The sequence below is a fragment of the Tursiops truncatus genome, chromosome 14, assembly GCF_011762595.2.
Source record: "Tursiops truncatus isolate mTurTru1 chromosome 14, mTurTru1.mat.Y, whole genome shotgun sequence".
Lineage (NCBI taxonomy): Eukaryota > Metazoa > Chordata > Mammalia > Artiodactyla > Delphinidae > Tursiops > Tursiops truncatus.
In genome coordinates, this window is record NC_047047.1 from 69,169,344 (window position 1) to 69,186,667 (window position 17,324).

Below are 17,324 nucleotides of genomic sequence, written 5' to 3' on the forward strand. Positions count from 1 at the left end.
GAAATTTTTTGTTCTAGTTCTGTGAAAAATGCCACTGGTAGTTTGATAGGGATTGCATTGAATCTGTAGATTGCTTTGGGTAGTAATGTTATTTTCACAATGTTGATTCTTCCAATGCAAGAACATGGTATATCTCTCCATCTATTTGTATCATCTTTAATTTCTTTCATCAGTGTCTTATAATTTTCGGCATACATGTCTTTTGTCTCCAAGGGTAGGTATACTCCTAGACATTTCATTCTTTTTGTTGCAGTGGTAAATGGGAGTGTTTTCTTAATTTCACTTTCAGATTTTTCATCATTAGTGTATAGGAATGCAAGAGATTTCTATGTATTAATTTTGTATCCTGCTGCTTTACCAAATTCATTGATTAGCTCTAGTAGTTTTCTGGTAGCATCTTTAGGATTCTCTATGTATAGTATCATGTCATCTGCAAACAGTGACAACTTTACTTCTTCTTTTCCGATTTGGATTCCTTTTATTTCTTTTTCTTCCCTGATTGCTGTGGCTAAAACTGCCAAAACTATGTTGAATAACAGTGGTGAGAGTGGGCAACCTTGTCTTGTTCCTGATCTTAGTGCAAATGGTTACAGTTTTTCACCATTGGGGATGATGTTGGCTGTGGGTTTGTCATATATGGCCTTTATTATGTTGAGGAAAGTACCCTCTATGCCTACTTTCTGGAGGGTTTTTATCATAAATGGGTGTTGAATTTTGTTGAAAGCTTTCTCTGCATCTATTGAGATGATCATATGGTTTTTCTCCTTCAGTTTGTTTATATGGTGTATCACATTGATTGATTTGCATATGTTGAAGAATCCTTGCATTCCTGTGATAAACCCCACTTGATCATGGTGTATGATCCTTTTAATGTGCTGTTGGATTCTGTTTGCTAGTATTTTGTTGAGGATTTTTGCATCTCTCAGTGATATTGGCCTGTAGTTTTCTTTTTTGTGACATCTTTGTCTGGTTTTGGTATCAGGGTGATGGTGGCCTGGTGGAATGAGTTTGGGAGTGTTCCTCCCTCTGCTATATTTTGGGAGAGTTTGAAAAGGATAGGTGTTAGCGCTTCTCTAAATGTTGGACAGAATTCGCCTGTGAAGCCATCTGGTCCTGGGCATTTGTTTGTTGGAAGATTTTTAATCACAGTTGCAATTTCAGTGCTTGTGATTGGTCTGTTCATATTTTCTATTTCTTCCTGGTTCAGTCTTGGAAGGTTGTGCATTTCTAAGAATTTGTCCATTTCTTCCAGGTTGTCCATTTTATTGGCATATAGTTGCTTGTAGTAATCTCTCGTGATCCTTTGTATTTCTGCAGTGTCAGTTATTACTTCTCCTATTTCTTTTCTAATTCTATCGATTTGAGTCTTCTCCCTTTTTGTCTTGATGAGTCTGGCTAATGGTTTATCCATTTTGTTTATCTTCTCAAAGAACCAGCTTTTAGCTTTATTGATCTTTGCTATCATTTCCTTCATTTATTTTTCATTTATTTCTGATCTTATCTTTATTATTTCTTTCCTTCTGCTAACTTTGGGGTTTTTTTGTTTTTCTTTCTCTAATTGCTTTAGGTGTAAGGTTAGGTTGTTTAGTTGAGGTGTTTCTGGTTTCTTAAGGTAGGATTGTTTGGCTATAAACTTCCCTTTAGAACTGCTTTTGCTGCATCCCATAGGTTTTGGGTCATCGTGTTTTCCTTTTCATTTGTTTCTAGGTATTTTTTGATTTCCTCTTTGATTTCTTCAGTGATCTCTTGGTTATTAAGTAGTGTATTGTTTAGACTGCATGTGTTTGTATTTTTTACAATTTTTTCCTGTAATTGATATCTAGTCTCATAGCCTATGGTCGGAAAAGATACTTGATACGATTTCAGTTTTCTTAAATTTACCAAAGCTTGATTTGTGACCCAAGATATGATCTGTCCTGGAGAATGTTCCATGTGCACTTGAGAAGAATGTGTATTCTACTGTTTTTGGATGGAAAGTCCTATAAATATCAATTAAGTCCATCTTGTTTAATGTATCATTTAAAGCGTGTGTTTCTTTATTTATTTTCTGTTTGGATGATCTGTCCATTGGTGAAAGTGGGGTGTTAAAGTCCCCTACTAAGATTCTGTCTCTGTGGATTTCCCCTTTTATGGCTGTTGTATTTGCCTTATGTATTGAGGTGCTCCTATGTTGGGTGCATAAGTATTTACAATTGTTTTATCTTCTTTGGATTGATCCCTTGATCATTATGTAGTGTCCTTCTTTGTCTCTTGTAATAGTCTTTGTTTTAAAGTCGATTTTGTCTGATATGAGAATTGCTACTTCAGCTTTCTTTTGATTTCCATTTGCATGGAATATTTTTCCATCCCCTCACTTTCAGTCTGTATGTGTCCCTAGGTCTGAAGTGGGTCTCTTGTAGACAGCATATATACGGGTCTTGTTTTTGTATCCATTCAGCCAGTCTGTTTCTTTTGGTTGGAGCATTTAATCCATTTAAATTTAAGGTAATTATCGGTAGGTATGTTTCTATTACCATTTTCTTAATTGTTTTAGGTTTGTTATTGTAGGTCTTTTCCTTCTCTTGTGTTTCCTGCCTAGAGAAGTTCCTTTAGCATTTGTTGTAAAGCTGATTTGGTGGTGATGAATTCTGTTAGCTTTTGCTTGTCTGTAAAGGTTTTAGTTTCTCTGTCAAATCTGAATGAGATCCTTGCTGGGTAGAGTAATCTTGGTTGCAGGCTTTTCTCCTTCATCACTTCAAATATGTCCTGCCACTCCCTTCTGGCTTGCAGAGTTTCTGCTGAAAGATCAGCTGTTAACCTTATGGGGATTCCCTTGTATGTTATTTCTTGTTTTTTCCTTGCTGCTTTTAATATCTTTTCTTTGTATTTAATTTTTGTTAGTTTGATTAATATGTGTCTTGTTGTGTTTCTCCTTGGATTTATCCTGTATGGGACTCTCTGTGCTTCCTGGACTTGATTAACTATTTCCTTTCCCATATTAGGGAAGTTTTCAACTATAATCTCTTCAAATATTTTCCCAGTCCCTTTCTTTTTCTCTTCTTCTTCTGGGACCCCTGTAATTCGAATGTTGGTGCGTTTAATGTTGTCCCAGAGATCTCTGAGACTGTTCTCAATTCTTTTCATTCTTTTTCTTTATTCTGCTCTGCAGTAGTTATTTCCATTATTTTATCTTCCAGGTCACTTATCCGTTCTTTTGCCTCAGTTATTCTGCTATTGATCCCTTCTAGAGAAGTTTTAATTTCAATTATTGTGTTGTTCACCACTGTTTGTTTGCTCTTTAGTTCTTCTAGGTCCTTGTTAAATGTTTCTTGTATTTTCTCCATTCTATTTCCAAGATTTTGGATCATCTTTACTATCATTATTCTGAATTCTTTTTCAGGTAGACTGCCTATTTCCTCTTCATTTGTTAGGTCTGGTGTGTTTTTGCCTTGCTCCTTCATCTACTGTGTGTTTCTCTGTCTTCTCATTTGCTTAACTTACTGTGTTTGGGGTCTCCTTTTTGCAGGCTGCAGGTTCGTAGTTCCCATTGTGTTTGCTGTCTGTTCCCAGTGGCTAAGGTTGGTTCAGTGGGTTGTGTAGGCTTCCTGGTGGAAGGGACTAGTGCCTATTTTCTGGTGGATGAGGCTGGATCTTGTTTTTCTGGTGGGCAGGTCCACGTCTGGCGCTGTGTTTTGGGGTGTCTGTGGCCTTATTATGATTTTAGGCAGCCTCTCTGCTAATGGGTGGGGTTGTGTTCCTGTCTTGCTAGTTGTTTGGCATGGGGTGTCCAGCACTGTAGCTTGATGGTCGTTGAGTGGAGCTGGGTCTTGGCGCTGAGATGGAGATCTCTGGGAGGTTTTTGCCATTTGATATTATGCGGAGCTGGGAGGTCTCTTGTGGACCAGTGTCCTGAAGTTGGCTCTCCCACCTCAGAGGCACAGCCGTGCCACCTGACTGGCGCACGAAGAGCCTTCGGTCTTTCACGTCAAAGACTGAACTTGATAAGATTCAACCAATGCCAGCAGAAGACAGATGATGGCTGAGGCCAAGTTGTCACCCTCTTACCTCATGTCCAAGACCACCATTTTTTTAGCTGCACCCCCAAAGAAACGTACAGCAGGGAAGTTGAGACCCAGGTGTCCACTTGCAAGAGTCAACAGAAGCTCTGGAGTGGCTAGATTGTGGACCACAAACCGTGGGTCTGAAGTCAACACGGGAAATGTTCACACACGCATGTAAAAGGGTCTCCCGCACTCTCGTCCAGGCTAATACCCTTTCCTTTTCCTAATCTTGTGTTTACAAAGTCGTTTGGCAAGGCTTTCAGTAGAGTGCAAATACTCCTAAGAGATTAGACTCCCCCAAAACAAAACAAAAACTGATTGCAGACCACTGACACCTGCACTTCAGGAACAGCAATGTCAGCGGAACACGGAAGTTACGGAGTTTTTTAGCAGAGAGACCAAAAAAAAAAAAAAAAAATCAGCTAGTTCCATGAAAATCAACCAAGCAAAAGGTTAAGAAGCAGAGAACTATCGAACCTGGTGCTTTGGTAACAAGGGTGACTTCTAAAGTAACTCTCCTAACAACACAGCCCTTTCGCCGCCTTCGCTCAGCTGACGCGCGAGAGCGGCCAACATAATTTAAAAACCTTAGGTTTTACCATTAAATGCCTAGAAGTAAAATTAAAACTCCAGTGGAAATTTGGGACAGGAATTGCAATTAAGTATATTTTAATGTTAATTCCTTACGTTTCATTGTTGGCATAGGGTAGAGATACTCAGATGCTCACAAATTTGAGATTCAAGTTTTGATATTGAACACCCACAGTGTTCCGAGCCCTTTGTTCACCTCTTCCGTGTATGTTATTTCATTTAACCCTCACAGCAACGTTTGTAGTATACATAGCATTCACCTGTTATATATCAGGGAACAGGATCGGGGAGGTTGCTTGACCTGCCCAAGATCACACAGCTACAAAGTGCTGGAGTTGGGACCAGAGTCTGGGACTCCTCACTCCATGCCAAGCCTTCTTTCCTGGTTTCCTAACGTGCTGACCCAGTAAGAAATTGTTATTGTAGAAACATATGGTAATCAAACCATTGTTTGAACCCTGTGGTTAAGTTTAGAATCAAGGGCGAACACCGAATAGCTGTAACTTGGTTGGTTGAAAAATATAAGGGAGGCAGTGTGATGTGACAGAAGAAAAACTAGATTGAAAATCAAGAGACATCAGTTTACTTTTCTGTAAAATGGTGGTAATAAAACTCATCTTAATTATCTCAGGATATTGTTTAAGGATAATGTATCTGAAAGTGCTTGTAAGAGGTTAGGATGTTATAAATACTATATTCTAAACTTTTAAAGTCTTTTCCTCAGAATAAAGTAAAGCATGTCATAAAAATGTACACTCCACAAAGGCTGGGACTGTGTTGTTTGTTCTTCACTGAGTTCTCAGTGCCTAAAACAGTGCCTGGGACATGGTAGGCATTTAATACGTATTGAATTAATGAATGACACTAAACATGATTTATATAAACAGACACCTACCCCATCCCCCTTCTTCTGTTTGTTTGTTTTTCCTTCAGTAAATAATATAGGTCACATACCTACAGTACCTAAGGCTTCCACCAGATGTCAGGCATATTTCCTCCACTGAGCCATTGTATTTCTTTTCTGGTGAGTTGAGAATATTATGTAAACAACGTTTTTCAAATAAACCTCGAAAGAAAAAAAAAACAGTTTACTTATCATCAACACTGTAGCAAGTTTCCTTCTAAGTCTTTGAGAGAAATTAGTTGTTTCTTTTGGTCAAAACGTTTTTGTGAAACTTCTGACCCTTAAAGAGTCTGATAAACTTTCTGCTAGCCTAATTCAAGCAGTTTGCTGGTGCTTAGGATCTAATTATCTGACCGCATAATTTTTTTTTTCTTAAATTTATTTTATTTATTTTCTTTTGGGCTGTGTTGGGTCTTCGTTGCTGTGCGTGGGCTTTCTCTAGTTGTGGCGAGCGGGGGCTACTCTTCATTGCGGTGCACAGGCTTCTCATTGCAGTGGCTTCTCTTGTTGTGGAGCATGGGCTCTAGGCACGCGGGCTCAGTAGTTATGGCTCACGGCCTCTAAAGCGCAGACTCAGTAGTTGTGGCACACGGGCTTTGTTGCTCCGTGGCATGTGGGATCTTCCTGAACCAGGGCTCGAACCTGTGTCCCATGCATTGGCAGGCGGATTCTTAACCACTGCACCACCAGGGAGGCCCTAACCTCATAATTCTTATATCAGATTTCTTTAATTAGCAATTCATCACCATTACATTTCAGTTTATGGTTTATTTATTTATTTCTGATGTCAGCTCAGTATATTTGTTCCTCTGAATTCCAGCAAGGAAGAGCATGACTGGTATCCCCCTCGATACACCTGCGGCTGATCTGTTCTCTTAAACAGCGGTTATTGCAGCCCACAGGCTAAATCCAGCCTGTCACCTGTTTTTGTCTGGCCCATGACCTAAGAATGATTTTTTTATATTTTTGAATGGTTGAAGAGAAATAAACAGGAGAATAATATTTTGTGAAAGTTATATGAAATTCACATTTCAGTGTCCATAAGTAAACGTTTATTGGGACACAGCCATGCTAATTCCTTTACGTATTGTCTATGGCTGCTTTTGGGGCTACAATGGCAAAATTGAGTCTAAAATATTTATTATCTGGCTCTTCACAGAAAAGTTTGCCAATCCCTACTCTTAAAAAAGAGTTGATAAAAACTGCAAATTTAGGGCACTGTGTGCTTCTTGGTATTCATTTTTCTGAATGATCATCATATTCTTTGGTTTGATGGTCCAGGTTTTTTTGTGTGTGTGTTTTTTTTTTTCCCACCCAAGCTTAAAGGTTAATTTGGTAACTTCTTCTGTTAAAACATTTGGTTAAAGTTTGTTACTTAGAAACCAGACTACCTTCTTCCTGTTTCTCTGGCAGCGTGTGCCTATATACATGTGTAGCATGTTTGAACAGCTAAACTAACCAGTTTCCTCCACACCTTGTATCAAAACAGAATTAACCTAGACAATTAAAAAACTGTTAAATTATAAAAGTATAATTAAAATAACACTTCAGTATGGCTCTTAATTATCCTATTTTAACTACTGTTCTGTTTAATACTGACTTAGACTATACATATGCACTACCTTGATTTAATCAAGCCGTATCTGTCCTCTTTGTTCTTTTTCTATACCAAGACATAGTTTATTTTTTTTGTTTTTTGAACTTTAGACAACTATGCTTTAAACATCTGGTGCTTTCAGTGTTTTTGAACTTCTTAGTATAACGCAAAAATTCTGCCATTTTTGTTCTTATTCATGATGACTTTAAGTAGATCAGTAGGAATTCGCCAGACCAGGAATAATCTAAGACCATTTGTAACCCTATGAGAAAACAGGTCTAACTTCTTGTTTATGTTGTTTAGTTATTTAAGCACATATTTCTGACACTTCTTTCAAATGATGGAGGAATTTGGAATTTGAAATGACTTTTGTGACAAGTGTACTTCTGGCTAATTGTCCTGTGGCAAACCAAACGCCTTATTGTTTGCAACTTTTTTATGAGCCAGATTTGTTTTTTTTTCAATGAGAGTTATTAACTGCTTTTACTATATTCCAAAATAAATTGTTATAGAATTTATGATATTGATAAGTTGATCTGGAGTGAAATCACTGTCTTCCACAAGTATTTACTGAATGTGAATTGTGAGTGGGGCTCTGTGGGTGCTGAGAAGAGTCTTATTTGAGGAAACCAGCAAGATGATACTTTTCTCTTAGATTCCTAGGTGAATCTGATGTTCTAGTCACTTGAAAGGAGTATCAGATTCATTCTGGTCTCCTGAGGCTGAACCTATTTGGAAGGTTATAATTTTGAGCTATTTCCAACAGGCAAGTCATACTTTGGCTCTTAGATCATAGCTCATCTGGTATTAATTCTGTCTTGCGTTTTGCCGTAATGATTTTGAAAAACCTAGGCATGGTGACACGGTCTGCTCACTAGTGGGCCATCAGATATCTAACATTTCAGGTTTATCTAATTTGACCGTTTGAGAAAAGAAAAGCTGCTTTTTATTCTATTTAGATAACCTAGAATGTGAAGGCTCTTATTTTGCTGAGATGATTTTGAAAACCTAGCAGCTGAGGAACACAAGATTCTCTTAGAGCCTTGAGCTTCACTCAGTTCTGGTTTGGGTGTTGTCTGTTTGGCTCCATTTCAGGCTAAAGGTCCCAGATAATCATTCTCTTCTGGGCTTTGGGTAGCTGGCCCGGGAAGTGTATCTCTCCAAAAAAGAAGGAGGGAGCACAGAGGGCACTGGTACCAAGGGTGATGCATCATGTGAGATAGTCCTAGGAATAGGATAAGATTTTTGCCTGAACTTCTGTGTGTGTGTGTGTGTGTGTGTGTGCGTGCGTGTGGGACGGGAGAACTTGCATATGCTCAGAAACCCACACCTGAGTGTATATGTGCGGTTCCTCTGTGTGTGTGTGATGGAGAGGCATGGTCATGTGAACAGCAAATGTGGTGATGGACTATGATGCAGTAAGGAGAAATAGCATTATTTAATACAACCATACTCAAGGTTTAATCCTACGAGGATAATTATTTATAAGTGGTTGTGACTTTGATCTGCTCAGTTTCACCCACCCCTTGGGATTTTTCTCACTCTGTTTAGCACTGTACTGCCATAAAACAGTCTGCTTTTAAACTCTAAATCTAGCATTGCCCAAACACCATCCCTTGGTTTTCTTTCTTTGTTTTTAATTGTGGTAAAATACACATAACATAAAATTTACCATCTTAACCATTTTTAAGTGCACAGTTCAGTAGTGTTAAGTATATTTACATTGTTGTGAAACAGATCTCCAGAGCTTTTTCAACTTGCAAATCGAAAACAATATATCCATTAAACATCAACTCCTCTTTACCAGGATCCTCTGGTAACCACCATTCTACTTCCTCTTTCTATGAATTTGAGTACCTAAGATACCTCATATGAGTAGAATCATAAATTATTTGTCTTTATGTGACTGTCTTATTTCATATAGCATAATGTCCTCATGGTTCATCTATGTTCTAACACGTGTCAGGATTTCCTTCCTTTTTAAGGCTGAAGAATATTCCATTGTATGTATATAGCACATTTTGTTTGTCCATTCCTTTGCCAACAGACATTTGGGTTGTTTCCACCTTTTGGCTCTTCTGAATAATGCTATGAAGATGGGTGTACAAATATGTCTTTGAGATCCTGCTTTTAATTCTTTGGGTTATATTCCCAGAGGTTGGATTGCTAGATGATATGGTAGTTCTATTTTTAGTTTTTGAGGAACCTCCATACTGTTTTCCATAGTGGTTGCACCATTTTACAATCCCATGAACAAAGTATAAGGGTTCCAGTTTCTCCACATCCTTACCAACACTTGTTATTTTCTGTTTTGTTTTGTTTATAAGTTACCCTAATGGGTATGAGGTAATAGAACATTGTGGTTTTGATTTGTCTTTTTTTTTAAAACAGTTTTATTGAGGCATAATTTACACGTCATAAAACTCACCCACTGTTACAGTTAAATGAGTTTTCTAAATGTATGTTGTTTTGCACCTATCACCACCATCCAGTTTTAGAACTTTTTCATCATCCAAAAAAGTTCCCTTGTATCCCAGCTCCCACCTATAGCCCCAAGGCAACCACTGATATACATCCTGTTTCTATAGTTTTGCCTTTTCTAGAAATTTTGTATCAACAGAATCATATGTAGTTTTTTGTTTCTGGCTTCTTTCACTTAACATAATATTTTTGAGGCTTATCCATGTTGTAGCAAGTATCAGTAGTTTATGCCTTCTCAATGCTGAAAATATCCCATTATATGAATACCACATTTTGTTTATCCGTCACCTGTTGATGGACACTTGGCTCATTTACAGTTTTTGACTATTATGAATAATCCTGCTATGAACATCTTTGTCTTTGTGTGGACATATGTTTTCACATGTCTCTCGGGTAGATACCTAGGAGTAGAACTGCTGGGTCATGCAGGGTAACAGTATACTTAACATTTTAAGAAACTGCTGAACTGTTTCTTGAAAGTGACTGTACCTTTTAGAATCCCACCAGCAATACATGAGAGCTCCAGTTTCTCCGCATTCTCACCAGTGCACTGGGTATATTGTCAGTCTTTTGTATTTATAGCCATCCTAGCTAGTGAGTAGTGGTACCTTATTGTAGTTTTAATTTGCATTTCCCCAGTGACTAATAAACCATTCATATATCTTCTTTCTATAATTGTCTATGTATATCTTTCACCATTTTAGGGAAGTTTTAGATTTAGAGAAATGTAGCTAAGATAGGACAGAGAGTTCCCGTATACCCTGCACTCAGTTCCCCTGTTGTTAACATTTTACAGATGAACCAATATTGATATTGTTATTAACTGAGCTCCATGCTTTATTGAGATTTCATTAGTTTGTTTCCTAATGTCCTTTTTCTTTTCCAGGTTCCCGTCCAGAGTACCATTACATTTATTCGTCATGTCTCCTTAGGCCCCTCTGGCCTGTGACAATTTCTCTCGCCCGTTTTATAACTGGTTGGATTGTCGTCTGCTTACTGAATTTTAAGAGTTCTTTATATATTCTGGACACAAGTTCTCTGTCAGATATATGATCTACAGATAATTTTTTCCAGTCTATGTCTTATCTTTTCATTTTCTTAATGATCTTTTGAAGAGAAAAACTCTTAATTTTGAGGAAGGCCACGTTATCAATTTTTTTCTTTTATGCATTGTGCTTCTCGTGTCATATCTAAGAAACTTTTGCCTAACCCAGGGTCACAGTGATTTTCTCCTGTGTTTTCACCTAGAAGTTTTATAGTTTTAACCTTACATTTCAGTCTATAATCCATTTTTGTGTTAATTTTGAACTAATTTTTGTGTATGGTTTAAGGTAAGGGTCTAAGTCCCTTGTTTTGCATGTGGACTTAATTATCATATAATTCATGTGGCTCATTCCCTTACTTCATTCAGATCTCTCCTTAAATGTTAGCTTCTCAGAGAGCCTCATCTCACCTGTCTTACCTAAAATAGCACCATCGTCAGTATCCCATTGCCTTGTTTTAGTTTCTTCGTGGCACTGTTATATGACATTACTTTATACGTTTTTGTATTTCTTTATAATCTATACTCCACTAGATCGTAAGCCGTTTGAAGACAAAAACTTTATTTTGCTTCCTGCTGTATCTCCAGGGTATAGAACGGACCTGGCAAATAGTAGACCTTAAATAAATATTTGTGGAATGAATAAATGCATGTGTATATGCTCACAACTTACTAATAGCAGTGATCTTCATGAAGTATTCAGGCTATACCAGAAATTATATCAGTATGTGAGGATGAAGCAGGTCTTTTTATTGTATTTTTAAAGAGCTAGAGCTAATAATATCAACATTCTTGGGTTGGAAGCCATGATCCTGCAATTCATTATGATTACTAAAAAATCCTTGAAAAATAATCCTTAATATTGGAGAAGTCTGCTTTTCTTTGAGCTTTTTTCCTCCCCTCGTTAAACCTAGGGTATTCTTGTAACATAATTTCTTGCAGATATTGAGCCTCAGAAGTTTATTTCATTGAGTTAAATTTCTTAATAGAATGTATATACTGTGATCTGGTTGCAGTTCAGGATAATCTGAATATTTCTTAGCACCTTTACAGGTCTTGCCCACTTTTGACTACTAAGTTTAACACCTACTAAGTTAGCCTTTTTCATTCTTGTTAAACCTCAACTCTGTGTACAGAGTTGACAAATCAATCTTCTTGAATCACTGCCTTTGTCATATTACTTCCCTATTTAAAAATCTACAAAACTCCACTGACTATAGAATTAAGGAGGCACTCCTCAAGCTGGAATTCAAGGCCCTGTGTAATCAGGACCCACCTTCCTTTTTTAATCTTATCTTCTACTGCTAAATTATTGCAGGACAAAGCCTCACTTCGGCCAGACCTGCCTCCTTCCTACCCTTTAAAAAATGTTATCTCTTCCCATACCTCTGAGCTGGCTCATGATGTCCTAGCCCAAATACCCCCTTTTCCTGAATGCCCTTCTTGTCTCTTCCAGACTTTCCATGCTTTATATGTCCATGAGCTGAACTTAGATTCTGCTGCATTCATGAAACCTTCTTTGAACCCTAGAGGCAGCTAACTCTTATGAATCTCTCCTTTCCTTACCTAGATTCTTTTAGCTCTTGTTTTATTAGTCGTTTGGGCACCCAATAAAGTGCTCTCTCCTTCTTTAAGGATTTCTTGAGTATGTATTGAACCTGGATTTCTTGAAGACTGTAAGCACCTCCTTTGCACCGTCAACTTCTTAAGGTCTGGGATTGTATATCCTTAGTAACTGGCACACTCCAGTGTTGGTGGAACTAAACTCTACTGATTTGTTGTACTTCTGGAGTATGGAGCCCAGTTGTAAATTCTAGTTAAATGAGGTTAAATTTGACAAGTTTCTTGTCCTTCTCTACAAGGTCACACTATAGGCCTTTACTACTTGTTTATTTGAAATGACTTTGATACGCCCTTACTGAAGCTTTGGAAGGCAATTAAAGAAAGGTTACTCAGACTGTAAAAATCTTAGTTTTTATTAGATTTTGGAGAGAGGTTCTTATTTTACTACTTGAAATAATTCTAGAGATAAAGATAAGGTTAAAGTAAGGTATCTTCTCCTTTGGTAAAAGGACCTTTCTCTTTTGTCTCACTTATTTTTTCCCTATTGGATAATTTAATGGGATCATTTTCAGGGTAAAATTGGATACATGGACTCCAAGCATGAATTTAAGAAAATATTCTGTTAATTCATATTGAATAATCTTCCCCATTGGTTTCTCGCTTTTTTAGTAGAATTCTTTTTGGAATTTAAGTGACTTCTTTATTCTTCTTAGCCATTTCTTCCAAGCTGTCACCACCTCATGTTTAATTCTGTATAAGCCCAACTGTTATTTTTCACTCATTTCCTGTGTCCAGTTTATTACAAGAAAAACATTCTTGTTAAGAGCTTCTCCGTAGAGTTTCTTGAGATGAATATTTAACATCTTCAGTTTGAGAAATTGATTAAACTGCCATTTATGTTATCTCTCTGAGCTCAGCCTTTAAATCTAGACCTGGCATAATATGTAGGGATAAAAATCTTGCTGACAGATTGGATGTGGAGTATGAGAGGAAGAGAGATGTCACTTTGACCTGAACAATTGGAAAGATAGAGATGGGGATACCTACAGGTGAACAAGTTTGTCTAGAATGAGAGCTCCATTTGGACATGTTGAGGTTTTTTTGATACCCAAATAGAGATGTCAAATAGGCAGTTTATATAAGTCTTGAGGGCATTCATGGCTCTTTTTCCCTCCCTCCCTCCCTCCCTCCCCCCTCCCTCCCTCCCTCCCTCCCTCCCTCCCTTCCTTCCTTCCTTCCTTCCTTCCTTCCAACATGTAAGGATCAAACCCTGTTACTAGTTTCTTACTTCTTTAGATGATTATTCAGTTAATTGATTTTTTAAAATTCTTTTTTTCTAATATGCAGAGTTAAGGTGATTTTTTAAATCTCCAAACACATGAGACTTTGGAGGGTAATTTTTGATGGTTTCTGATATTATCGACTTTTGGTAGGAGGTGGTATTCTATATGATGTTGATTCTTTGGTAGAGTTGAGATTTCTTTTAGGGTCAAGTATCTGAACAATTTTTCTAAACATCCTCTGTATGCTTAAAAATGTTCTCAGATTAGTTTTTGTTGTTCTTTTAATTTATTTTATTTATTTTTGGCTGCGTTGGGCCTTCATTGCTGCACACAGGCTTTCTCTACTTGTGGCGAGTGGGGGCTACTCTTCATTGCGGTGTGCAGGCTTCTCATTGCGGTGGCTTCTCTTGTTGCAAAGCACGGGCTCTAGGTGGGCGGGCTTCAGTAGTTGTGGTGCACGGGCTTAGTTGCTCTGCAGCATGTGGGATCTTCCTGGACCAGGGCTCGAACCCATGTCTCCCACACTGGCAGGCGGATTCTTGACCACTGCGCCACCAGGGAAGCCCTCAGATTAGTATTGAGCGCAGTGTTCTCCCATATTCCCATTAGATAAAGCTTATTAATTATGTGTGTAGAAAAGATTAAGTTTAATTTTAAAAATAAAAATGCATTAAGTGATTATAGATGAAAATGCCAACTGGCTTAATATTATGGGAGAAGCTTGTAGTACATTTTCCATTGAGAGCATTAGATACAGAGGAGTTATTTCTAAACAATTTGGGCAGAAATGACCATGATGTACTCTGGAGAATTGTGTGATGACTCAGAGAACCTTTAGTGATGACGAAGATACTGATGTCAGAGATATATTTAGAGAGTTTGGATGAAATTGAGTCATCAAAGTGAAACAGTTATATTTCTAATTTATTGTGATCTTAAAGTTATAAGTAGCAGTGGAAGGAAGGAGAGTAATAGGAAAGTAGGAGAAGTATAAGTGGCAGCAAGCTTTTGATAGTTTTCTTTTTTAAAAACAGGGAAAGCAATCCCATATATAACTTGATCTTTCCCAAGGAAAGATCTCCAAAACTAACTTGAACACGTAAACCTTTAAATGGATCAAGTCAAATGTTTTGTTGCTCTGGGTACACTGCGGTAAGTCATGAGCGAAAAAGCACTGGTGGATCCAAAAGCTTAACATCTTTGAAATGAAAAATACTCTAGACCCCTCCTAACACATCATCAAAGTCACTTTCAGCATTCTGTCTACAGCACCATCCTTTAGCTTCCTGTGACTCTGTCCATTTGTCATTTCCCCAACCTTTATATGGGGACAGAGGAATAGTGAAGACCTTGAGTGAAGAAGCTGTAAGAGTACCATTATCAGCTGTACTTCTACTCTGGGAATTCCAGCAAACCATGCAAACAGAGGTGTGGGGTGTGAAGCAGAGTTCACGGCGCTGACAGGGGCACCAGTTAGAGAACTACTTAAAAAGCCTTCATGAACTGTTGTTTAATCCTTACACAGTGTTTAGACTTAGAAACCTTTTCAAAGACAATAATTTCAGGTATTAATTAGGGATTTCTGTGTAACTGCAGAGAGTGATGGATACATTTATGAATATCCCTGAATCTTCTAACATAAAGCAAACTAGTCTACTTTGCAATAGGTTTGTAGTAAGTTTGAAATCAGGAAGTATGTATCCTGCAACTTTTGTTCTTTTGGGAGATTATTTTGGCTGTTCTATCTTTCTTGTATTTCTATATGAACTTAGGATCAACTTGTCCATTTCTACAAAAAAGGCAGCTGTGGTTTTGATAGGGATTGAACTGAATCTGTAAATCAATTTGGGGAATATTACTGTTTTCACAATGTTAAGTCTTCCAATCCATGAACATGGAGTGTTTTTCCATTTATTTAGATCTTCGTTGATTTATTATTTTTTTAATAAATTTATTGATTTTATTTTTGGCTGCATTGGGTCTTCATTGCTGTGCTTGGGCTTTCTCTAGTTGCGGCAAGTGGGGGCTGCGCTTCGTTGTGGTGAGCGGGCTTCTCATAGCAGTGGCTTCTCTTGTTGCAGAGCACAGGTTCTAGGTGGGCAGGTTTCAGTAGTCGTGGCGTGCGGGCTCTAGAGCACAGGCTCAGTAGTTGTGGTGCACAGGCTTAGTTGCTCTGCGGCATGTGGAATCTTCCTGAACCAGGGCTCGAACCCGTGTCCCCTGCATTGGCAGGCAGATTCTTAACTACTGAACCACCAGGGAAGCCCAAGATCTTCTTTAATTTCTTTCAATGATGTTTTGTAGTTTTCAGTGTACAGGTGTTGCATTTCTTTGATTAAATTTATTCCTAAGAATTTTATTCTTTTTGATGCTATTATTTTATTCTTTTTGATGCTATTATATTATTCCTAAGAATTTTATTCTTTTTGATGCTATTATGAAATTGTTTTCCTAATTTCATTTTCAGATTGTTCATTGCTGGTATATAGAAATACAACTGATTTTGTACATTGACCTTGCAGTTTGTTTATTAGCTCTAACAGTTTCTTTTTGGGGGGTGAGGGGTAGATTCTTTAGGGTTTTCTATATATGAGATCATTTCATCTGCAAATAGAGACAGTTTTACTTCTTCCTTTATAGTTTAGATATCTTTCATTTCTTTTTCTTGCCTAATTGTTGTGGTATACCCTCACTGTTGAATGATAATTTATCTGGGTTTAAAATCTAGCCAAAAGATGTTTTTCCTTCATTCTTTGAAGATATCATTCCTCTATTATCTTGTAACCAGTCTTGATAACAATCTGATTCCCCTTCCTTTTTGTTGACCCTCTCATATTTCACTAGTAACTTTTATGGTTTTCTTTATAACATTGGTAATCTGAAGTTTTACTATAATTTGTCTGGATACAAAGTTTTTTAAAAAGTTTATTTAATTTGTTTTACTACTCAGAGAATTCTTACTCTCTAAAGGTTCATGTCTTTCATCAATTCTGAAAAATTCTCATCCATTTGATGTGTTAGATACTATTGCCTCTCCTTCATTGCCTCTGGTCTCTCTGGAACTCTGAGTTATAGACTTTAAAACTGGATTTAGCTCTAATGTTTCTTAACTTAAAAAAAAAAATACCATCAGCCTTTAGCAGTATTCAGGCTTGTATATTCAGCCTATCTGTGGAGGTTTTTAAAAATCTCAGTAGGGACTTCCCTGGTGGCACAGTGGTTAAGAATCCGCCTGCCAATACATGGGACACAGGTTCAAGCCCTTGTCTGGGAAGATCCCACATGCCACGGAGCAACTAAGCCCATGTGCCACAACTACTGAGCCTGCGCTCTAGAGCCTGTGAGCCACAACTACTCAGCCCACGAGCCACAACTACTGAAGCCCGTGCGCCCAGAGCCCGTGCTCCGTGACAAGAGAAGCCACTGCAATGAGAAGCCCTTGCACCACAACGAAGAGTAGCCCCTGCTCACTGCAACTAGAGAAAACCCGTGCGCAGCAAAGAAGACCAACACAGCCAAAAATAAATAAATTATAAATAAATAAAAAAAATTTAAAAATCTCAATAGTTATGGTTTTCATTTAAAAAAATCTCTAATTGTTTATTTTTCAGAACATTTAATGAATGCTACTCTATCCTTTAGGTGCCTGAGGGTATTAAATATACTCATTTTAAAGACCTTTTTAGATGCTCTGTTTTCTCTGGGATTTTTTTTTTGGGGGGTGGGAGGTGGGATTTGGTTAAGTTCTTCCAACCTCCTCAAAGTTGGCCTGCAATCCTGTGTGTAGCTGATGGCAGCTCAGCACAGCCCTTGCTCACCACGA

The 17,324-nt window shown here is 37.8% G+C and overlaps 1 protein-coding gene across 15 annotated transcripts in view; it reads left to right on the forward strand.

Annotated features, from left to right (window-relative positions):
* Positions 1-17,324, forward strand: part of DTNB (dystrobrevin beta) — a 241,396-nt gene that overhangs the window by 127,018 nt on the left and 97,054 nt on the right. Inside the window, exon 10 of one of the 15 annotated variants that reach the window (XM_019943125.3) lies at positions 10,500-13,405. The exons of the other annotated variants lie outside the window; for them this stretch is intronic. Within the exon in view, the coding sequence (XP_019798684.1) occupies positions 10,500-10,545 (46 nt within the window). The 3' untranslated portion in view covers positions 10,546-13,405. Of the gene's footprint in view, positions 1-10,499; positions 13,406-17,324 lie in introns of those variants that run through there. 15 annotated transcript variants of the gene reach the window in all.